Consider the following 25262-nt stretch of genomic DNA (forward strand, 5'->3'; position numbering starts at 1 on the left):
CTATTCCAATATTACCTTTCTGCTTCTTCTTTAAGTTTTTTCTGAATTTCCTTTTTCTTTTCTTCATCTCTTTTCTTCCAACTGCTAATACCATCAGATTCTTCACTGAATAAAATCATTTTGAAGTGTGATTGTGAGGGGAAAACCTTACACATTATGATGACAAAGACAGGAAGTGCAGTAAAATAAGATAATAGTCTTTAAAACAATATCAAGTATCCCCTCGAAACATAGGTACTGTAGTAGGGGGTTTAAAATGCTTGATTGGTATTACCAACTCCCTTTCCTCTAAACAGCTCTATGAGATAATTAAGATGAATTTGAATTTGATAGTCAAATCGGATTATCAAACTTACAGTTGGAAATTTCTTTTCAGCTCAATTATCATGTGTCTACATTTAAATAATTAATTTTTGTTTGGAGAAAATAAGACATTTATTTCATATAGATTAGAAGACCAAGTTCCAACCAGAATATACATTAGATGTGTTTATTGTCAATAATTATCTGGCCTAATAATGTAATACATACCTATCACTATCAGAACTAATACTATCACTAACAGTCTCTACTTTCTTTTTATTACCACCAGTTGATGATCGACCTAATAAATATAATCTTCTATTATCATACACAATAACATTAACATTTCACACAGACTCTCATTAAACTGGTCTTTTGGTAAAAAAGTGCATGTGTCTGCTCGTAAAAAGATTTATATTAGACAATTTTTTTAAATCTGGCAGGAATGAGGTCAAACAAAAGAGGTTGGTTTCTTTATAATATATAAGGTCCATTCCTTAAAAGTTCACCCAAATTTCCATCAGGAGTGGGGGTAATTCCGGTAATTCTGTATAGCGAACTGTGATATATAAGACACAGTATATACTACTCTGTGTAGTGATAGCCAATTGATAATAGGGCGAGTCTAAACAAATATTATTGAAATACTCAAACTTGCATTTTGAATACAATATTCAAATATATAGTAGTTACCTTTTTTTGGAGCTCTATTGACGGGTGTTTTGGGTTTTCTTGGCTTGGTTTCTTTCTTGGGCTTTTTCACTATTTCTGCTTCTTCATCTGTACTAACATCACATTCTGATGATTCCTCTGATTTAGCAGACTTCTTCCTTACATGCTTAGCTTCTTTTACTCTCTTTTTTCCTTTTTTACCCTTTATCTTTTTATCATCCTCCATATGAAAATCCTAAAGTCATAATAAATTGTTGACAATTTAAAGTAAGTGTACATATGTGCATCAACAATTTTCAGGATTGTCACACCCTTTCCCACCTTACAAAAAATCAAAACAAGACTAGAATATTTGTTGATATTATTTATTTCAACTGAACAAAGTCAAACAATAAAAAATAAAATTCTTCTCCAAAAATACTCTTAAGACTTTTTCTCTCTCTCATGATTTTTGACATTCTAGTCTTTCAATCATAATTTTTTTTGTAATTCAGCCAGTGAGTTAGTGGTGTATCATTCTTAACTGAACCTACAGATATTTTCAAACATGATTCATCATAATTCATACTGTCGTTTAAATTACCAACATGAAAGACCAATCAATTTTGTGTTTTTTAGCACATACAAACACTATACGCATCCAACTGTGTTCTATTACATTCAGTGAAGATTACCTATTCTATGAAGGAAATCAAAATTACTGTGAGGCAAGAAATGAAAAATGGGCTCATCTACTGTCCAAGAGGTAAATTTTGTAATTTTAAACGAGAAAGACATCATCATGGTTATGTTTTCACTAATTTTGATTAGTCAGTCATCTTATTAAAAACTGCTGGTTATTGTATTTTTGATTAACAGGGTAACTACCCTGTAATTTATTTCATGTTAGAGAAACAAAATGTGTATTAAAATGCATGTGCCTGTCTCATTTACTGCATTAATTTCCTATTTTACTAGGTTGAATGTTCAACAGAGCAACAAAACAAATTTTGAATAAAGTAACAATTCTGAACAATCAATAGAGTAACAAATACTGAACGTTCAATAGTAGAGTGACAAATATGGAATATCTGATACAGTAATAAATACCAAAAATCCAATAAAGTAACAAATTCACAATATCCAATTGAGTAACAAATGCTGAATATTCAACAGAGTCACAAATACTGAACATTCAACAGGGTCACAATTACTGAATATTCAATTGAGCAACAAAGACTAAATATTCAATAGAGTAACAAATATTGAACATTCAATAGAGTAACAGAGGAGGAATATCCAACAGACTAACAAATACAGAATATTCAATAGAATAACAACAAAGACGGAATATTCAAGAGCCAACAAAACAAGGTCATCCCTGATAGTTTTGAAACTATGTTCTGGACTTTTATCACAATCTAATTTTGACAAGCACAAGTGACAAAAATATATATGCTTTCAGTTAAGACATGTTAAATAGAAACTTTTTTTTTTAACGGATGGATCAAACATCTTTTAGAGTAAATAGAATGTGACCTGGGTTTCTAGTTCTGGCTTGTGAATGAACTACATTATAGGAATAACGGAATAGCAAGGTGAAAATCAACAAGGACATACTATTTAACCACAATAACCACAATTAACTTCAAAGAACCAAAAACTTTAAACAGTGAAACAACATAAACTGATCGTTCATACAAAATGTAAAAATTCTTAAGTTATTGTTCTTAGAACCTTTAAGGATATATTTGTAGATAGATTGGAAGCAAATTTTACTTTAAAAAAAAAAACAAGAACATATTTTCATATTTTGTTAAATAAATTGTACTTTTGAAATTGAAAAATTAACAAACGAAATTCTGAAGTTATACTTAAATGTAAACATGAATCTTGCTGAAGTGATACCATTAGATGCCCTATTAATGATACCATGAGGAAACCTCCAGATTCTTGGTGCAATCAATGTTGTCTATAAGAATCTAACAGGCAGGGGTAGAAACATCTTATAATAATAATAACAAGAGAACACTGTTCTTTTAACACTAATCAAAGGTATATAGCAAGGTCAATAGATTAACACAAAACAAGCTTTTCTCTGTTGTTTCATAAAACATACTGGCATATCTTGACAGATAAAATCTAAACATTAGAAATTGTTTTAATACGTTCTTGTATCAACATTTCTAATCCAGATAGAATATAAAACTGGGCTTCACTAAGCAACTGATACAGGTGTGATGATTTTCTTGGTAGATAATGTAAAACTGGATTGATATTAATGTTTCTCAGATAGTTTAAGATGATTTTAAAATGAAAGGGATCACGGTCGATGAAATAAAAATCAAAACCATCTTTACTCTCATACGGTTTCATCTGGGATTTTGGAGATACCATGCGAGCTAACAGACTTGAGGGATCAGCTTGTAGCGTAGCCACCGATGTTGCAAATCTTCCACCACCTATGTTTAAAATTATTCTCTGCGACTGTTCTTCTATCAAACAGATTAAGTGTAAACTATCAGTCGCAGTGAAAGTACCAAGAACATTAGGAAGAGGTGTATCTATCATAGCTACAATAGGCTGTTCTACTGGATCTTCTTGTTGGCAATAAGGATCTTCAGAAGAACAACAGCTATGAGAAGAAGAAGTGTCATTACTTGAAATATCTGTTGTTGGACGTTGGTAAGTGGGTGAAACTACATTCTGAGGTAAAGTTTGAGGACTATCAATTATTGGAGCAGTATTAATGGTTAATGATTGTGGTCGAGAGATAGATATTGGGATATAGACTGACGTCTGTTGATGATTTAGAGATTTTCTTGAATGATTAGAAGTTGATGGTTTGATAACCGAATCTTTCATAACAGTGTATGATTTCTGTGGTTTATGTAGGACTACAACTGGGGATACTCTCTCATTGATTTCTTTCTTTATTTCACTTTCGAGCAACATGGAACTGGACAATACATTCTCCTGTCAAAAGAAGTTACAGATATAGTCAATGTCTTTAGGGGATTAACATTTTTCTTTAACAACTTTTAAATTCTTTGATAGCCTAAATGTATGTCCAGGACTCCACGCTGATAAGCAAAATTTCCAAAATAAATTCCATTATTCACTGCATCTTCTAGTTGCTGTCTAAACTTTTATCCGTCTGTTCAGTACAGTGTCTGAAAATCAAGCTATTTCATTGTACCATGTCCCATCTCTTTGCGTTGTGTTGTACTGGTAAATGTGGTTATACTATTTATAACCATCTATAACTATTAAAGTTAAAGCTGATTTTATTCACAATGATTAAAAACAACTTTCTTCCCATGATAAACCCACCTCAATACATGTCATTAGTTTTACTCATGCAAGTCGCCAATCTTAAGATTTTACTAAACATTGTTTATTCTATGTTTGGATAATCTAAAATATATATTAATCTTTAAGAGGCATTTAGTAACTGGGTAGAGCAATACACAAAAAACACATACTTATGGAAAAACAGCTACTTATTTATTTGGGCGACGTTTCGAAGAGTATTCTCTCAACGTTATCAAGCTTGATAACGTTGAGAGAATACTCTTCGAAACGTCGCCCAAATAAATAAGTAGCTGTTTTTCCATAAGTATGTGTTTTTTGTGTATTGCTAAAATATATAGTGATCCCAAACAAAGAATTGTTTCAGCTCAGAACACACTTTTAAAACCTTAGGAAACAAAGTGCATATTTCCAGAAAGATTTTAAAAATAAATTGTCATCAGCTGATACACCCACAGCAACTAAGACGTTCAGGGAATCAACAAGGGTTGTGGCATATTTTCTTCTTTTGTCAGAACTGAAAACATTTATAACACACTAAAATCGGATTACGAGTAACAACCCATTTGGCTTTTAGTTCTGCCCTATTCTAACATTTAGCATACAAAACATTTAATATCAATTGCCGTAATCATTGGAAATCACCGAAAATTGATAGGCTTCTTTGTCTCATGACCTTAAAACTGTATTAAATATAAAGTCAATCGGATATTAACTTTAAAGTGATCAAGGGCCATAACTCTGGTAGTAATTATCAGAAATCGTTGAAAATCGATAGGCTTCTTCGTCTCTTGACCTTAAACACTGTGTAAATCGTTGAAAATCAATAGGCTTCTTCGTCTCATGACCTTAAACATTGTTTTAATTGGATATTAACTTTAGCCTTTAAAATGTCCACAAGATTTTTCAAAGTAATCAAGTACCATAACTCTGGCAGTAATTATCGGAAATCGTTGACAGGCTTCTTCATCTTATGATCTTAAACACTGTGTATAAATTTAAAGTCAATCAGATATTAACTTTAGCCCACAAAGCATGTGGACGACGGACGGACGACAATATACAACCACATTTTAGCTATATAGTAATTTTAAAGAAAAAATAGGCAAACAGCTGCTTAATCTTCTGAATGTGGATTTAACAAAATGTTGTACCTCATCATTAGAATCTTCTTTAGATGAAGAGGAACCTGCATCAAAATCTTCTTCAGCACTTTCTTCATCTTCTGATACTTTAGATGATGATTTAGATATCTTCCTTGCTCTTTTCTTAGGTTTCTGCTGAACAACAAAAACAAATCAATCATGTTCATATTAATTAATACCCTGACAATAAAATTGCTGTATATCAATAGAAATGCTACAAGAATTAATGTTTTTGAATAGAAATGAAATATGGTTTAACATCATGTTCATATTAATTAATACCCTGACAATAAAATTGCTGTATATCAATAGAAATGCTACAAGAATTAATGTTTTTGAATAGAAATGAAATATGGTTTAACATCCTACTTTTCTGCTTCGATTGGGCTAATGAAGATAGGTTTTTGAAGAGGGGAAAATTTCAAATCACTACCTTGAAAGCAACAATATCATTTGTGATCTCCCAAAATCCTTATAAAGGGGCCTGGGAGACTCTTTGGAAATAGCTAAAATTGATCCCAATTTTCCAGGCATAACAGATGGCTTCATGTAGAAAACAAGAATATCTCGTCATTCTGTAAATGAATGGGGTGGTGACCATTTGGGACTAAATCTTATCGTTGAGCCATCCATTGATTGCCTAAGTTCTTAAAAGTGTGAATCCATTTTGATTCAAATATTTTCCAAATGACATATTTTTGACACTATCGAGATCAGTCTTGAAAAGGTCAATTATTTGTATCGTAACATTTCCTTCAATATTAAAAAATATTTCAGTCAATTTTGGTGTTATCTGCAAAGTGTTCTTTAATTCGCTTTTAAAATAAAACATACATCCACAGCAGCTAAATCGTCCTAACTGTCGACAATTGTTGTTGCATATTTATTCTTTTGTAGGTAATGGGGGCATTTACAAGACAATTTCATACAGATCAGATTATAATTTTCGTCGTTTGAGGGTTTACAAAATTCTACAAACTGACACAAGGGCCTGGAGGTAATTAATAGAAATTGTTGAAATTCGACAGATTATTATTATTTTTTATTATTTTTAAATTTCATACAGATCGGGGTCTGAAAATGAATTTTAAAGTTCTTTTATTTGTATACTAATTTACTACAGATTTTGGCTTAACTTATATTTAATTTATATCTCTACCATTTACAGAATACTTACTAACAAAAATATAGGTTGCCAGGCAACAAAACATACGCCCACAGCAGCTAAATCGTCCGAGCAGTCGACAAGGATTGTTGCACATTTATTCTTTTGTAGGTAATTAGGGGAATTTAATAGACAATTTCATACAGATGACATTATAATTTTTGTCGTTTGAGGGTTCACAAGGTTCTAAGAACTAAAACAAGGGCTGTAACTCTGGAAAAATCTACTGAAATTGTTGAAATTAAACAGGCTTTTTCGTTTTACTAATTCAAATAATGCAAAGATTTCATACAGATCGGATGATAACTTTTGTCGTTCGAACGTTCACAAGGAACAACAAAGTGAAACAAGGACCATAACTCACGGCGTAATTAACGGAAATTGCTGAAATTCAATAGGCTTCTTCGTTTCACTAATTTAACATATCAATTCAAACAGATCGGATGATAACTGTTGTCATTAGAGCATTCACAAGATTCAACAAAGTGAAACAAGGGCCATAACTCAAGATGTAATTAACGGAAATCGCTGAAATTCAATAGCCTTCTTTGTTTTACTAATTTGAATGATGCATATAAATTTTATACAAATCGGATACTATCTTTTGTCGTTAGAGCATTCACAAGGTACAACGAAGTGAAACAAGGGCCACAACTCACGGCGTAATTAACGGAAATTGCTGAAATTCAATAGGCTTCTTCGTTTCACTAATTTAAATGATGCATATCAATTTCAAACAGATCGGATGATAGCTGTTGTCATTAGATTGTTCACAAGATTCAACAAAGTGAAACAAGGGCCATAACTGTAGATGTAATTAACGGAAATTGCTGAAATTCAATAGGCTTCTTTATTTTACTTATATGAATGATGCATATAAATTTCATACAGATCGGATACTAACTTTTGTCGTTAGTGAAACAAGGGCCACAACTCATGCCGTAATTAACAAAAATTGCTGAAATTCAATAGGCTTCTTCGTTTCACTAATTTAAATGATTCATATCAATTTCAAACAGATCGGATGATAACTGTTGTCATTAGAGCGTTCACAAGATTCAACAAAGTGAAACAAGGGCCATAACTCTAGATGTAATTAACAGAAATTGCTGAAATTCAATAGGCTTCTTCGTTTCACTAATTTAAATGATGCATATAAATTTCAAACAGATCAGATGATAACTGTTATCATTAGAGCATCCACAATTTCAACAAAGTGAAAAAATTAACGGAATTTGCTGAAATTCAATAGGCTTCTTTGTTTTACTAATTTAAATGATGCATATAAATTTCATACAGATCGGTTCATAACTTTTGTTGTTAGAGTGTTCACAAGGTGCAACAAAATGAAACAAAGGCCACAACTCCAGAAGAAATTAACGGAAGTTATTGAAATTAAATAGGCTTTTTTATCTCACTAATGCAAACAACATATATCAATTTCAAAACAATCAGATGATAAATGTAGTCTGTAGAGTGTTCACAAGAAATTGTGGATGACGGACGAGGGCGACGGCAATATACGACCACATTTCCATGTGGGTGTATAAAAAATAATGTTTGACCTACGGATCCGATCTTTTGATTGTCCCTGTATAATTTTCTAGAGATGTGTTGCTCTAAACTTCTCCATCCCCCTCCCTCCATGATTAATATTAATAATTCACAATTCTTGGGACATTCACTTTACGAATAGAACGTCTCACAAGCTCGCCTTCCACCTGCCATTTCAACCATTTCCACTTCCATACATTGTAAACTCATTTGTCTAATAGTTTGGTGTTGACGTCTCGATCAACGACCTTAGCCATTGTGCGAAAGAACTGGAGACGATTACGTATCATCATAGATATGGTACCATAGAGAAACTCTATGTTACTTGTACACAGTGACTGGCGATCTCGTTCAATCTCGTGCGAGTATACGATACCGTACTGTTAATGTTTACATTGCTGACATCCGGTTAGCAGGTTTTAAAGTTATGGATAGATATTTTGGAGTTCACGAGTTAGAAATTGAAATGATTTTTCTTTTATGATATAACGATTTTCAAACAAGGTGCTTGAATTAAAGCTGAACAATGTCGTAACAAGAGTGTTGTCAAAAATCATAACCATAAGCGGAAATCTGCTTTAAAGCAGGAAAAAATCATGTCTGAATTTAATTTAGGATATTTGAACCAGTAAATTGTTATGTTTATATTAACTTGTATGCCATTCTTATTTGAATTGTTACCTTTTTATCTGTATCCATGCTGTTTTTTCTTTTTCGACTTTGCCCACCTTTGGCTTTCTGAAATAATCATTTAGTAAAATCACTGAACCAATATAAAACGGATGGTCAAGTAAGCAAACATTTAATGAAATATTACACAATTATGATCATTAGAAATATCTGCTTCAAAGCCACAAAGATTTTAATTCTTTGTGCATCTTTTTTTTTCAGTTTTTCAGTCATTTTCTTGTCATACAAAACGGTTCCATTTCTATTCTTATTTGGCTGATAATTGTAAGTACACAGGACACAATTCTATCAAATACACTCAGTGCTTACTATTGTGAGGTATCAAGTAGGATTCTCTATCCCAGACAAACTCGAAACATAGCTGAATAATAAACAGCTGAATAATAAACAGTTATTGTGTCCTGTGTATTTCCAGTTTTATTAAGAAATGCCATTGCTAGAATCGTATCAATCTACAAATAGTCTACCTTTTTAGATTTAACTACTTCTTCTTCCTCCTCTTCCTCCTTTACATCTTTTTCTTCTTCCCCAATTTCTTCTTCTTCCATTCCTTCTTCATCAGTACTTTTATTCTGAAAAAAAACCCAGTTAGACTATTAGTACTACTCCAGTCTTTAAACATTATTAAACAGTTCATTAAATCCTCAGAAAGTTCAGTGTATCAATGGAACAAAAATCAGATTTATATTTGACGGCCCCCCCCCCCCTCCAAAAAAAAATCCTGTATAAATTTCATTTTGATAGCTTAAATGCATCTGAAAATACCTCTTCCACCTACAGTAAAACTGTTCTGTACAGTCTTAGCCAGGGTATTAACATAACAACTATCTATGTGAAATACGAATCGATTCACAAGTTTACAGGGGATTAATTGGACTGGAATTCTAATTGATTTTTTACCTGCAATTTTGGAAAGCCTACAATTTTTTTGCCGAGCAGAAATGTGTTCTCTAGGTCAACAATTGTTTTAGCTCAGTTTCAATTACAGTTACACACTGAATAAGTGTGAAATACATGTACATCAATAGATGTCAATTTCACTTAGCTAAAATATGGAAACAAAAGCTTACTCCTTGAAATTTAACATTTGGGTTTTTTATGATCTCTTCTAAGCCTTCATTAAATCCACCTCTTTTATTCTGTTTTCCATATTTATCTACAAACTTTTCATATGGATAAATATCTTTAGGAGCTAAAAATGCACTGGAAAAAATAGAGAGAAAAATAATTTGTGATGGTTTTAGTTGAGCTTCTGAGACATTTTTAACAGACCGAGAAACAGTATTTAACCTCCCGCAACACAAACTAAGTCATTTCGGGACTAAATTATCATTTTATTTCAATAATTAACTTTTGCATAGTACATGTAGTCTTAAAAAGTTGGAGAAAACCGAACGACCCAGAGTAAATACACTAGGTTAGGCAGGTGAAAATTTACCTTGCCACAGACAAGTGTGGGATCCAAACCCCACCATTTTTGACTCAATGACAGACCCTATGATCTATATTAAAGTGCATGTTTAACCAATTTGTAGAGCATCCACAAGATTTTCCATTGTGACCAAGGTTTCCAGTATATATCCGAAAGAAATGTAAATCACATAAAGCTCACTGTTGTATCTCATACATGTATGTACAAGGTGAGGTGAAGTACCTTAAAATATATGGAGCATATTATTACTTAAACACGTCATTGGTGTCTGACTAAAGTTTTATGAAGAATTGATGTTTTCTCCTCTTTAAATGAATGAAATGGGGTTTAACGTCCTACTCTTCTGCACCTACATTGTAACCTGGGCTAATTGAAGACGGGCATACGCCATACAGTGTGCTATGAGGGAAATTTTGCCCGGGCAGCCGCGCTACGGCCTACTCTTATATCGAATTCCAACTGCCAAGGGATCTTTTACGTGCACGCCTAAGTGTACACGGGTCCTCGGTTTTTCGTCCCATCCAAACGACTAGGCAGCTGTCCTTGTCAGGCCCTCTGTTCTGCATCACTGACATGGGGAAACCACGCCGGAAAATCGAGATGAACTTTCTCGGCCAATGCAGGGATCGAACACCCGACCTCCAGGCTAGCGAGCCTACTCTTTAAAACATGGGTCAGACATAACACTCAAGTCAATTGCATAAAAACTTTACTTTGTAGAAACTAAAACGTCCACAGGATTCTTCAAATTGACAAGAGTCATAACTCTTGACAGTAATCATCATAAATTCTTGAAAATCAAGTCCTTTTGATCTCATGCTCATAAACAATGTGCATCAATTTACTGTCAATGGAATGACAACTTTAGAGCATCATGGCAAGATTTTTCAGATTGATCAAGGGGAAAATGTTGACTGTAATTATCGGAAATTGTTGAAAGTCAATAGGCTTTTCATCTCCTGAATAAATACTGTCTACAAATGAAAGTCAATCAGATGAAATCTTTAACCTCTAAAGATAATCAATTGTTGACAATACATGTAGGAGGAAAACCAAATACGCACTTTTAAAGGTGGGCGTATAAAAAAGGCCAGATCCCAGATAACATGTAACTAATAGAATGCTTTTCTTAAAATTGTTCTTACGTTTCGTGTGTACCGTAAAAAAAGATTGGATATTTTCCCTTTGGCGGTTTTACTGCTCCCTCTGGTATTTCATCAATCTAAAATATATAATAATATAAAACATATATGTATTAGTGTATTTGATATGTTTCTCCAAACAAGTCATCAGTCAACAATGGCTTAAGTGGATTTCTTCTAAAATATTAGTCAACAGGCAAAGTGACATGCAATACAACATGCGTAGTTAAGTTTTCTCCTACATGTACATGTAATGATTACATGTCATTTCAGGCCCGCGTCATTTTGGACTTACGACATTTCGGACTCAAAAAAATATGGCCTTGACGTTTCGGACTCAGGCATGTGACATGTCGGACTCAGGTAGGTGACGTTTTGGACTCGGGAATAAGTCTAATGGAGAGGTTGAACACAACTGTCAAATGAATCTATAATAAACCAAAAGTGATTTTATAAAAAATAACGTGCAGGTAAAATTTACCGCTCGCAATCAAGTACAACACGTGGAATCATGGATCACGCACCGCATAGATCTCTCAAGGAACTGCAAAATTTTCAATGTTGAACGTTTGTGAAAAGAATGTTTTATTTCTTTATATCTGTAATATCATAAATATGTATAAATTAAGTACGTAGCTGATGAATTTATTATTAGGTCTGTAAATATGCCTGATTGGTTTACCAATATAAGTTTGTTGGATCGTCATTTGTTAACAAATCAGTTTGATCAGATATAACAAGAGTTGTGTGGTACATTATTTGTATGGTATGCCTATTTATTAATTATGTCAGCAAAGTCAAATATTGAACAACTCATAAATGAATATGATGGAGGATGAATCAGTTTCTGTTGTAAATAGGAGTAGTTACAGTACTGATGACTATTTCTGACAAAATTAAATAATAACCAAAAATAGAAACAGTTACTTACTCTGGCTGGCCAATGTGGATAGCCTTTCATCTTGGCAAAGATCTTATCACCAGGTTTGTATTGGATCTTTTCAGTCATTTTGTTGTTTTTGGATCTACTTTTTGTCGATGCAAAAAATTAACACATAAAGATAACAATATGTCACAAACAAGTAAATTGCATGGATTGTCCTAATCCAAACCTAACTTAATTAAAAATTAATAGCCAAACACCAGGCCGTGTTTAAATCCTAAATTGTCTTTTTAAAAAATGATGCAAATGCTAAGAAAATGGCTTCAAATCGAGTCAGTACAACATAATTCTTGGTGAAATGTGTGCAGTAACCCAAACAATAGTGCATTAAATTCAGTGATTATTGAACTAGGTTGCTTATCTGCAATTTTACCGTTTCATTTTGTCGTATTAAACTTAAAACACATCACTATTTCACGTTAAACCTAATCACATCGATGTAAATTCTTTGTAGTCGGCCATGTTCCCGCGATCACTCCCGCGAGATGTGGGATTTGGCGGGAGCAATAGACTAAGAGAGTAGGGGGAACAGGATATACAGTAAAATTCTGATTTTTTTTATATGACCACATTAAACGTTCAAAATATAGCAGTTTAATATCACTAACATAAGTTTAAACCAGTGAACTAGTTCTGGGGATACTCTTTTCCGAACATTTAAAGTAAACTTTATGCATAAAATTATAAACAACCCTAAAAATGCAATGGTCGTACCCTAAATTTTTGGACACGTGACTTGATCATTATCGCATGACGAAGTTGTAAGAACTGATATATTAATAATTGTCTGGATATAATGAATTGTAAAGAACTGATAAAATGCATGAATTTTTCTGCGATTAAACACAGATTTCAAAGAAGAAAAGACCCGGATAAAACTCCCTACATAAATCACCCAATAGGTACACATATATGTCTTATAATGATTCGGTACACATAAATTGACAAAAAAATAATCCAAGTTCTCACCGGTACAGTACGACGACGATTTACCCAAATCCACCCAAATCTACCATTATTTGAAACTTTAAGTTACAATTTCATATTTTTAAGTTATAGTTTTAAAATGTATTAAAATAAAGCCCTAAAATAGATGGTATCTATAAACAGTCCTACCTTGTTAAAGAATAATCCTATTAATCCTATAATTCACTATTGCCAGTTGAGAAATTGGCAAAAATATTATTTCAAATTCAAACCTTTGAAGATAGCTATTCCATGGTGGGGAATAGAAAACAAGGGAGGTAATTGTGTTATTATTTCCGGTGTGAAGATTTTTAAGTGTGAGGAAGATCGTATAATTGTGAGTTGACAACCTATTGAGTAGTTACTCTAGTAACGTAATAATGTATCGGCTCTGAATAGCCTTCTACTAGGCTATTAGTATTCAGAGCCGATACATTATTACGTTACTAGAGTAACTACCTATTGAGCAAATGACATAAAAATAATTATGTTTTGACTTTCTTAGAAAATATGAAATTGTAACTTTAAAAGACAATACCCGGTAATTTATATCAATATTTGAAAATATAAAATTCTTTATGCCCTAATCTATAATCGTAATGTTTTTGTGTCAATATGCCCCACAAAATGCGATTTTCAAGCAAGTTTGAGTTTGGAAGCCAATCCATCATGGGGGGGTTGGATGGCTGAATGGTTAGCACGTGCGTGCTGTATCATAAAGCCTGTCATTGAGTCAACTGGCGTGGTTTGGAATCCCCGGTTGTACGTGACAAGGAGTAGGGTCGCCTGTCCAACCTCGTGGGTTTTCTCCGGTTTCCTCCCACTGCTAAAGACACCTACGCACAAGCAAATAATTGAAATAAAATTAACCCATATGTTAGTCCCGAAATGACCTAGTTTGTGTCGAGTGGACGTTAAACCCCATTTCTCTCTCTCTCTCTCTCTCTCTCTCTCTCTCTCCAATCCATCATTTTTTAAAAAAATACTCATAGCCATAATATATACTATTCAAAAAAAGTAGGGGATATTTGATTTTTAAGTGTTATTAAAGTCACCTAATGAAACTGACGAAGAAACAAATGACAAAATGAAATGACAAAATGAAATGAAGTTCACATTCATCGATTTATTCCAAATGATCGTTAGACTAAGTAAGGCACAGACTGACCATTATAAGGGTAAAATGATACCCAGGGTCAAACAGCAAAGTTACCACAGCATCACAACCAAGTCAGTAACGGGTAAATCCTCCTCTGTTTGCCAAACAAGCATTGATCCGACGTGGCATACTCCTAATGAGACATCTAAGGTCATTTTGGTCCAGATTGTCCCATTCCTGTTGCAACGCAGCAGCAAGTTCTTGGACATTGGCAGGACGTTGTTGACGTTGACGTAACCTCTGTCCAAGCATGTCCCAGACATGCTCGATGGGGGAGAGGTCGGGACTCAGTGCTGGCCAAGGTAATGTGGTGATGTTCTGTTGTTGGAGGTAACCTGTAACGATCCTGGCCCTGTGACATCTTGCGTTGTCATCCTGGAAGATGAAACGGCGGCCATGACGTCGTGCGAACGGCACAACATGGACTGCCAAGATGTTGTCCCGGTAGTACTGGCCTGTAACACGCCCTGCAACAACATGTAAAGCCGTTCTTCCAGCAACAGTGATGCCTCCCCACACCATAACAGAACCACCCCCAAATCGATCATGTCTGATGACGTTAACGTCTTGGAAGCGCTCGTTTCGACGACGCCACACCCTCCTACGTCTGTCCAAAAAATCAACAGTGAACCTTGACTCATCTGAAAACATCACATTGCTCCAGCGTCGATTATCCCAGTGTTGACGATCCCTACACCAACGACGTCTTGCCTGAATGTGATGATCTCTCAAACAAGGGATCACGCGAGGACGTCGGGCGCGAAGGTGACCCCTATGCAGTCGATTCCGAATCGTCTGGCCACTCACTCTCACACCAGTGTCTGTTTGAAGACGAGCGCTGATCTGATTTGCTGTGATGACACGATTTCTCAAGGCCAAGGTACGGATAAATCGATCCTGGGCTTGAGTTGTCGCCCTTGGTCGACCTGAGCGTGGTCTGTCCTGTACAGATTGTGTATCACGGTATCTGGACCATAGCCTGCTTATGACAGACTGAGAAACATTCATCGTCCGCGCCACAACCGCCTGTGTTGTGCCGATCTGTAGCATGCCAAGGGCACGTAACCTTTCATTTTGGGTAAGCCGACGCATATCAAAATTTGTTTTCTGGTCACTAAAACAATTAAACTGATGTTTCCACCCTGGAATTCAATGCCACAATGACTGTAACATTCAAAGTCAGAGTCGTGCAAATCTTGGGTTGGACCCCCATGATGATCCCAAGCATCACCTGCATTCCATGCGGTAGCTATTGGTGCGTTTGGGCGTCACATGTAACTGGAAATGTTTCTTCTGTTAGGTTCTATAGTGACTTTTTTCGTAGTCATTTGCATATTTTAGTATTATGCCCCCAAAATCAAATATCCCCTACTTTTTTTGAATAGTATATATGGATATTTGATAATAATACCTTTTTTTATGCTAAATTGTCATTAAAATCGATGAATGCTTGGGGGAAGAAACTGATATGCCAGAAAAAATTTCAGGTTACAGACGAGGGCACCGGTCATCTGCGAGAGGCGAATGTGCAGAGCTTACCATGTATGGACCCCCCACCCTTCACTCCAAGAAAATTTGGGAAATTTGACGGCTGGTTGAATCGAATTCCAATCAACCAATCAATTGTTTAAAATCCATGGAGATGGGACCATTGGGAGAAAAATTTTGAAAATTTAACTGGCAGAAACTCATTTTGCCGCTATTTCAGCCCATGAATATAGTAACTTCAATGTAGTCCAATAAAGCCTAACTTAGGTGGCTGACCAGAATCCTAAACAACCAATCAATTGTCATGGGGTATGGGGGCCTCAACCTCCCTAAGAAAATTTTGAAAATTTAACCGCAGCAAATACGTTTTTCTGCTATTCTGGCCAGAGAGTTAAGCAAATTCAAAGTTGCCCAGTCGTTTTGCAACCGAAATCCCACTCTGTGCCAACCTGAATTCCAATAAATCCAGTTAGACAGTTGCAGGTGCATTCACAAATAATAATTGATGCCCAAAATATGTCGCACAAAGTAGAGTGGCTCCAGGCAAAATGCTTTAATCCATAGTCAGATATTGGGAACCTTATTTTGCCAGCTTGATGAAATAATGTTTGTTTTCACATTACCTGTGGCTGTCTACCTAAAATGTCAGATTGCCCGAAAGTTGTTGGGGCAATCTGATCCACTCCTCTTGCAGTGCCACAACCAATTCTTGCAGTGTTGTCGGTTAACGTTGACGTCGATGAACACGTCTCCCGACCATATCCCAGACATGCTCTATAGGAGAAAGGTCAGGACTCATGGCTGTTCAAGGCATATGGACAATATGGTGACACTGGAGGTAGTCATTCACGAAACGAGCGCAGTGGGCACGGGCATTATCATCTTGAAAAATGAAACGTCGACCTGCACGTTGAACAAAGGGCAGAACAATCGGTGCCAGGATGTGGTCATGGTAGTACACACCAGTGACCCATCCTTGAACAATATGCAAGTCCGTTCTGGCAGTCATGGTGATTCCTCCCTACACCATGACAGACTCACGCCCGAATCTGTCATGCTATCTGACGTTAACATTAGCATGATGCTCATTAACACGCCTCCAAATGCAAGCACGCCTATCGGTGAAATCCAGAGTATATCTGGACTAATCTGAGAACATTACACACACCCATCGATGATTGCCCCAATTTTTACGCTGCCTACACCATTGACGCCTGTTTGCCATGTGCTGGCGAGTTAAAGGAGGCACAACATGCGGTCGTCGCGCATGCAAATGGGCTGCATGTAGCCAATTTCTAATCGTTTGGGGTGTAACTCGAATTCCTGTAACTTGGTACAAGTGTATTTGTTTACAAATGTATCGATCCTGGGCTTGTGTAGTGGCTCTAGGACGACCTGAACGAGGTCTATCATCATCATTGTGTGTTTGTTGGTACCGGTTCCAGTCTGCTGATCACAGACTGTGACACATTAAGCATGTTGGCTACTGCTCGCTGTGTAGAACCCATTTGAAGCATGCCAATAGCACGTACACGTTATCATGTTGAAGATGTCTCACTGCAAATTAAACATAACACACTAAAGCAAAGATAAGCTAAACAGTAAATCTTATGCAAGAACCGATAGGAAAGCAAACATGGATAGGATAAACCAGCACGCGGCAGTTTTCATCAACCCTTCCTTGAAGTGTCAAATTTGACAATGAACCCTCCCACATGCATGGCGCTATTGTGTGTTGCACGTGCAGCTCAGTGATTCTGTTGGGGCGATAAGTTCTTCATCTGTGAACATACTCTCAAAGCATGTCAAGTGTCCATGACTATTTATCATATTACAAACTGCATAGGTATTTGCATTTCAATATCCCCTACTTTTTTTGAAGAGTATATTATTAGAGTTGAAATAACAGTGGTTTGGGTAAATCGTGTTACCCAGTTCTCACTCTGTCTCTGGCTTATATCTTATAGTAATAAATGTACTTACTACTTATAGTACTGAGAAATTTTAAGCCAATATCGTCATTTGCATTTTTCAGACAATATCTAATGTAGGCCTACTCATATTGATTATTAAACATTTAAGTAAGAAAGCCAAACCAAAATATCAGTGGTAGTAAATCTCCCGGAATCAGATCAAAAAGGAGCACAACAAAAGATTTTAGGCAACACTTACAAAGTTACAGGTGGTGGTGCTGGCAAGTTTATATTGTCTAAAGATAATGTCGATTAAACTTACATTATGCAAGAGCTAAATCTGATTATTGCAAGTCTTAATTTAGGCTTCAGATGTTATAGAAATTATAAATTAGATTTTTATTTAAACAACAAGCCCAAAATCAACTCTGTAGACCCACGGATGGCTCAGCTACAGCTCGGATTTAAATAGGATTTCACTAATTGATTAAATCAAATATTGCGCAACCTGATGAAAATACGTCAGTTAGATCGAGGCTAAATGATAGAGTGTACTTAGCGAGGCCGCTGTAGAGCGTTTCCATATGCCATTGAAAACTTTACTTGATAATCGAGATATGTAGGTGGAGTTAACGCCTGTCAATCAAACGATCGGCCAAGGTGAAGACGCATTTCGCTACCATTTCTACTAGTCAAATATTTACAACGATGATAACTATGTTCAGAATAAAGTAATTTGACTGAAATTTTCAATATATTCTTCTTTCATCATCTACTTTTGAACTGTTATAGCAAGAATGGCCAACTCTCTATAAAAATCTCCCATAATGTATCTTTTAATGCAAAATTTTCAAATATTAAATCTGTGGAACTTTGGACTGATATTTCATTTAGAGATTCAACTTTCACAATATTGTAGTTTGTGGGGGATTCCAAATCGCATTAACTTTGGCAATGACGGATCATAAATCATCATTGATACTTTGACTTTTCAATTTTTCAAAATATTGTCGAAGGAGCCCCCCCGACCCCCGACCAAATATCCTGCATTTGCTTCTGAACTTATGAATTCTATAGCCTTGCTTCATTTTGGCATACTCATCTTGGTAAGAAATCAAAACTCACATTTCAACGGTAGATAATCTCTAAGAATCAGATTAAAGGGGTGCGAGAAAAGATCTTTCCCAACACCTACCGGTACTTGTGGTGGTGCTTGCTGGTTTATATTGTCTGCAGAGGATGTGAAATGTTGCAAAATTTTCATATATCTTTGGACTTATATACCTTATAGAGATCCAACTTTCCATTTTTATACCTCCAGTGTCCACATTCATAATGTGGACGTATATATTGCCGTCGCCCCTGTGTGTATGTCTGTTGGTTGCCAACAGGGTGCAATTCTTAATGGATTGTCATTTTGTATATTAGTTTTTCATCCCTGAAGAAGTTAGTATTTTTACTGATAAAACGTTTGATAAAACGATGGTTTTTTGATATTGTATTTTTTTATATCACATTTCCATGTGGAGTTGTGGACGTATATTGTCGTTGCCCCTGTCCATCCATTCACAATTTACAGGTCACAATTTTTATCCGATTTTGACGAAACTTGAAATATAGGTCTATCTCCCAAAGATCTCGGCTCCTATCAATATTTGCATGTATCGGACCATAAATTCATGGATTATGGCCCCTGATTGTACGAAAAATCATGTTTTTAGCTTGTTGACACTCTAGAGGTAACAATTTTGATCCGATTTTGATGAAACTTGAAATGTATGTTTATAACCCAAAGATCTTAGTTACCTGCGATATTCGCGCATATCGGATCGTAAGATCTCAGTCCCTTTTGATATTTGCACATTTCAGGCCATAACTTTCTGGATTATTGCCCCTGATTGTACAAAAAATCGCATTTGTTTTTAGCTCGTTCTCTATCCATCTCTTGCAAAATGTGGGCGTATCCTGCCTGGCAGCTGCTGGTTAATACCTTAAATCACTGTCCAAAGTTTTAGGGAAGACCCCAGATTAAAAGAAGGGCTGTCATGTTGTTGTACTTGGGATAGATTTGATTGAACAGGAAGAATAGACACACTCCCTCAAAAGCTCAAGTATCGGAAGCCAATCCAGCAACGGCCAGAGAGGGATTTCTCGGGCCATTGCTTCAGGAATATTGTATACCCTAAGCACCGCAACTATTGATTTTGGTGCATGATCCGCCCCGCTTGGGTGGTGCTACACCCACTTTTTTTTTTAACATTTTGTCTGTAAATAATCTACAGGTTGCAATTAGTAACAGATTTGGATCAAATTCGGCATGATCCACTATAGGATTGTACTTATTTATATTGTTCCACATCCAATCCTCAGGGGCAGAGACCGTCTTCATTAGCCCAGTTTAGGAGCAAAACAGTAGGACGTTAAACCCCCATTTCATTTCATTTCAGGGGCAGAGCCACGCCCAATTTTAGTGTTTATCATCTGCAGGCTGCAATTCTGAATGGATCATCTTTGAACTTTGCAGTTTGCATATTTATTTCTTATACAGTAGAGACAGCAATAATTTATTTTGATGCATGCCCCAACCCCCAGGAATGTTGATGTTTATTGCAGTGGTACCGATGCTCTTGTAATTGTAGTGCGAGGGATTCAAAATCACCATCATTCTAATTATTGTGCAAGTAAAATGTTTGTTTTTAAAAAACTTTTCACATTATTTTATCTGCTTCAGGGGTGGCATATATCTTATCAGAAGAAGCTGGAATAACAGATTTAAATATATTGCAAGTGAGTAAGCCCTATAATTATTTTTCTTGTGCTGCCATTTTATACTGAAACAAGTTTGACTCTGTCTAGAAAAACCCTGTGGTTTCCAGCAAACTAAACCAAGTTGCGGTCATGAATGATTGATTCCTGTCACAAACTTACTGTCCATAAGAAGAGAATGTGAGTGTGACAGGGTAAAAATATATGTGTAATAATGTGAATTTGTAAAATAAGAGTTGTGGCCCTTTAACTGTGCTAGAACCAGTAGTTTGATCATGAACATTATTGTTATTTGCTTTTTTCTTCATTTAATATGCAATTTAATAAAATTGAGTAACTAAAATTAGGCTGAAATTGTGACAATCCATATTGGGACGGCAAAGATATCTTCACCTCAAGGTGCAGAGAATCCTTGTTATTAATTCACAGATAGGTTGTAGTAGATGAGCAGTCAATTAAGGTGTTGACTAGAATGTCCCAGGTCGAATCCCGGTGTCGGTCGACAACCCTGGCTGTGCCACTGGCATTGTGTGTTGGGTCGAGGTTGTATGGAAATAAATCTTGTGATCATTTTAAGTTATGGCCTTTGGATCAATGTGCATTTCACTGTTAACCATCTAGTATTATTAATTTGTGGAGCTGCCATGGTAGTCCAGCTGTTGGGGCACTGGACTCTGGATTAGAATGTTCCGCGCTTGTCACTGGTATTGCCAGTAGGGGGGAGAAGGAAAGTGTATCTATAGAATGAAAAACCGAGCTCACCCTTGTACACATTGGCTTGCACTCACATAATGTTAAAATTGATATGATTTTTCTCTCTCTCTTTGATTTATTAGGCCTACAATAAATTAATCTGACTTTCTACATGAATCAGGTAAAAATGAAATAAGAACAGACCTGTTTTAACATTTAATGTAAACAAAATAAATATGTACTTTAGGCAGCTCTTTTACATGATACTATAGAAGATACAGATACAACATTAGATGAACTTAAAAAAGAATTTGGAGAGGAAGTTGCAGGTAAATTGTTATACCTATTCAACCGCCACCCTTGTCCATTGCCTGCAACATTTCTGTTGAACACTCCAGACTACTTCTATCAATTTGTTTAGAAATTTGTATTGATTTCTTGGGTATAGAATGCTATTTATTTTCAACACCTGTAATATCCAACTTACTTAGTGAATAAATGCCTTTGTAATGCAACAAGTTTTGATTTTCAGCAATTTCTGTTTTAATGATTTAAAACCTGTTTGAGATTCTAGTAGCTGCAATTATTTTCAAATCATTTGAAATTTGTGCAGGCTGTGTTAGCAGAAGATTTCGTTTTTTTAAAGATTTTTGTTTAATTTTGGAGTTATGCCCCTTTGTAAATTTCTGATTTTATAACAAATGCCTATTAGATTTCGGATGTAACAAAACCTTTCTGATATTACTTTAGTTTGCCAAGCTTATTTAGGGGAAGAAGCCTTTTGATTTTGAACTTTAGCTATTTGAGTTATGATACTTTTTGAATACCCTGGAGGCTACAATTCTGATCTTTTGGAATGTATGTCAATAATAAGAACATTGTCAGTTTTCCAATATGGTCACTGACAACAAAGTTGCTGTTTGGCATATTTTCCGTTGTGGCAAATGTTGAGATTCAAATCGACTTTTCTTCCTGCCATGAAATTGATACAAATCATATTTCATGTTATTTCATGAGTCAATATTTAGCAAATTTTCTGCTTTTTACATGGATGTAATTGATGTGTGTGTGTGTGTGGGGGGGGGGTAGCGCATGCATGCTGTATCACAAGATCTGTCATTGAGTCAACTGGCGTGGTTTCAATTCCCTGGTTGTACGTGATAAGGTTGTCCATCCTCGTGGGTTTTCTCCAGGTCCTCTGGTTTTCTCCCACTGCTAAAGACCCCTACGCGGAAGCAAATTATTGAAATAAAATTGAACCATGTTAGTCCCAAAATGACCTAGTTTGTGTCGAGTGGACATTAAAATTCCCTGGTTGTACGTGATAAGGAGTAGGGTTGCCTGTCCATCCTCGTGGGTTTTCTCCAGGTCCTCTGGTTTTCTCCCACTGCTAAAGACCCCTACGCGCAAGCGACTTATTGAAATAAAATTGAACCATGTTAGTCCCAAAATGACCTAGTTTGTGTCGAGTGGACATTAAACCTCATCTCTCTCTTATTGATGTGTATTTGAACACATTTAATACATGTTTGTTCGAAAGGGTTTTATATCACAACTAATTTATTTAGCAAAATGTCTTGTACACTACATCTTTGAAATTCTGGTTTTCAGCAATTGTAGCAGAAGTTTCTGATGATAAAACATTGCCAAAACAAGAACGTAAAAGACTACAGATATTACATGCTTCAAAGGCCAGCCCTAGTGCAAAGTTGGTCAAACTGGCCGATAAACTTTATAATTTGAGAGATTTAAATCATGCAACACCGGAAGGATGGAGTGAAGAAAGGGTTCAGGAATATTTTATATGGGCAGCTAAAGTGGTTAATCAGATACGTGGAATAAACAGTGCTCTTGAATCCTCCCTAGATGTTATTTTTAAAGAAAGACATGTAGATTTAATTAGAGTTGAAGGTGATAATCACATATCATGAATAATGATATTTAGATAGACCACATTGCTCATGATCTGCCTATCCTTTGTCAGGATTAAAACTCCTCAAAAGTTTTTACATAAATTTAGAACAAAATGTTTAAACACTGAAACACATAAATTTCAATTGGTTTGACCTTTACGGTTATTTCTGTTATATTTAAATTACTCCAAGTTTACATATAATAATTATGGTTCACCAGAAAAGCTTGATCCTCTGCATATTGTGGGGCATATATAGAGGACAGTTTTACTGACAAACGTATTGAACAAGTACCGACATAAAAGAGATCGTAAACTGTGTCTTGTATCGGGTTAAAGTTTTACAACAAAAAGAGAAGGTAGATGTACAATTTACAAACCTGAACAAATATATTCTACTAGGCATTTTCCTTATGTCAAAGGGATATTTATCAAAATTGCCGTAGTTAAATATTAAAGAGGGAGATTACTGGATTTAGCAATCTTAAAAAATACTGATCCAAGGAATAATCTCTGTACATTTGAAATATCTGTCATGAGCTTTATCCCATTGATTGTTCCCCCAAATTGTGAAAGGATTAAATTGGGTGTATAAATAAAACCCAAAACATTGTTAGTCACTTTAGAATTTTTATTTGAAAATGCTGAACATACATGTAAAAACAAACTGTCCATCCACTGCGTACTCTTACAAAACTACATGATAAAGATAACACAATGGCTACAACGTAATAGGCTAATGTTTATATATACATGTGATTTTCATCTAAATTTAAGGATAATTTTATAAATCAACATGATCAAATTATACATAATATACAAATGAAATAGTTGTTTTTCTATATAGATAAAATCTTATGTACAAAAATATTTAGCAAGGATTTATATATATATTTCCTTGCTAAATATTTTTATACACAAGATTATATACATATTAAATTATTTCCTTGCTAAATATTTTTATATATAGTAAATTATTTCCTTGCTAAATATTTTTGTACTTTATCATGTGTTAATATTTTTAAAAATTGTTATGTATCATTGATAATTGTTATTTTACTTTGATATGATGGCAGAATTAATATTCTAATGAAAAAAGGCTAAATACTGTAGGCTAATTTATGAATAAATTATTTTTGTTTTACATGAGATTGAACCCTGGTTTATACAAAGGAAAAAAAGAGTAAAAAATGATGTTTACTTTAACTTTTATGAAAGTAATAAAACAACTACTGTTTACCATAATAATATAAGATAAAACTATAATTGGGGTGTGCAGTAATGTGTTATAGAAATTAAAAACTATAATTGGGATGTGCAGTAAATTAAATTATACATTAATCAATATTTATATAGGCCAAAGATAAAGCAACAATGCTAAATAACATTCATTGATCTGTGTGCATAAAAGCTGAAGTTACATAAATATATCATATGTGACTCTAAGGTGTCTGTATAAACAAATAGTATTTATGAACAGAATACAGTTCAGTAACAAAAAATTAATACACATTCTGATGATATTGTATATAGTTGACCCAAACAAAAATAAATGTTTAGATGTCTTCCTGGAGCAATAAAGATACCATTTCAGGTTTAGATTGAGAATTCTGGTGAATATCTGGTACACCAGTTCTTTGAGCTGGTGCCTTTGGAACAAGAAATTGTGATGTATATTTGACATTGGTATCATTTACTATTACATCCTCGGTTACCCAGTGTACTCATTCCGTTCTACTCCACTATACCCTGGGTTAATCCATAGGGTTTCCACGATTTCAAATTATCTGCCCTGGCCTAGAATGTAGCTACAGTCTACGAACCAATCAGAAAACAGGTTACAAACCAATCGTTTCGCCTTCGTTTTTATAAGGGTAGATAATCATATTCATGCCCATTTACTGAATGATTTATGTAAATAATGTATATATTTATAATTTATTTATATTTAATTGTATTATCAAAATCTGAAGTATATGTCCACATGAAAATGTGGGCGTAAAAAAATTTATTAGAACCCTTGTGGCA

The 25262-nt window shown here is 34.9% G+C and overlaps 2 protein-coding genes across 5 annotated transcripts in view; one reads left to right on the top strand and one right to left on the bottom strand.

Moving 5' to 3' along the window:
• LOC126814618 (hepatoma-derived growth factor-related protein 2) overlaps window positions 1–12826 on the bottom strand; it is a 29146-nt gene extending 16320 nt beyond the window's left edge. Inside the window, exons 1-10 of one of the 4 annotated variants that reach the window (XM_050539886.2) lie at window positions 12711–12826; window positions 12326–12419; window positions 11398–11474; window positions 9891–10023; window positions 9288–9392; window positions 8812–8868; window positions 5421–5546; window positions 997–1210; window positions 532–604; window positions 16–105 (exon numbers count right to left, since the gene is read on the bottom strand). In XM_050539886.2, the coding sequence (XP_050395843.1) occupies window positions 16–105; window positions 532–604; window positions 997–1210; window positions 5421–5546; window positions 8812–8868; window positions 9288–9392; window positions 9891–10023; window positions 11398–11474; window positions 12326–12419; window positions 12711–12718 (977 nt within the window). In that variant the 5' untranslated portion in view covers window positions 12719–12826. Of the gene's footprint in view, window positions 1–15; window positions 106–531; window positions 605–996; window positions 1211–5420; window positions 5547–8811; window positions 8869–9287; window positions 9393–9890; window positions 10024–11397; window positions 11475–12325 lie in introns of all 4 variants that reach the window. The other 3 variants (XM_050539887.2, XM_050539885.2, XM_050539888.2) reach the window with 3 other exon arrangements.
• Window positions 12827–13046: 220 nt separating this feature from the next.
• Window positions 13047–24833, top strand: LOC126814639 (guanosine-3',5'-bis(diphosphate) 3'-pyrophosphohydrolase MESH1). The gene is made up of 4 exons (XM_050539930.2): window positions 13047–13239; window positions 20595–20650; window positions 21570–21651; window positions 22934–24833. The coding sequence occupies exons 1-4, from the start codon at window positions 13134–13136 to the stop codon at window positions 23251–23253; spliced, it is 564 nt and encodes a 187-aa protein (XP_050395887.1). The 5' UTR covers window positions 13047–13133; the 3' UTR covers window positions 23254–24833.
• Window positions 24834–25262: the final 429 nt, after the last annotated feature.

This window comes from Patella vulgata, chromosome 3 (genome assembly GCF_932274485.2).
Source record: "Patella vulgata chromosome 3, xgPatVulg1.2, whole genome shotgun sequence".
Classification (NCBI taxonomy): domain Eukaryota; kingdom Metazoa; phylum Mollusca; class Gastropoda; family Patellidae; genus Patella; species Patella vulgata.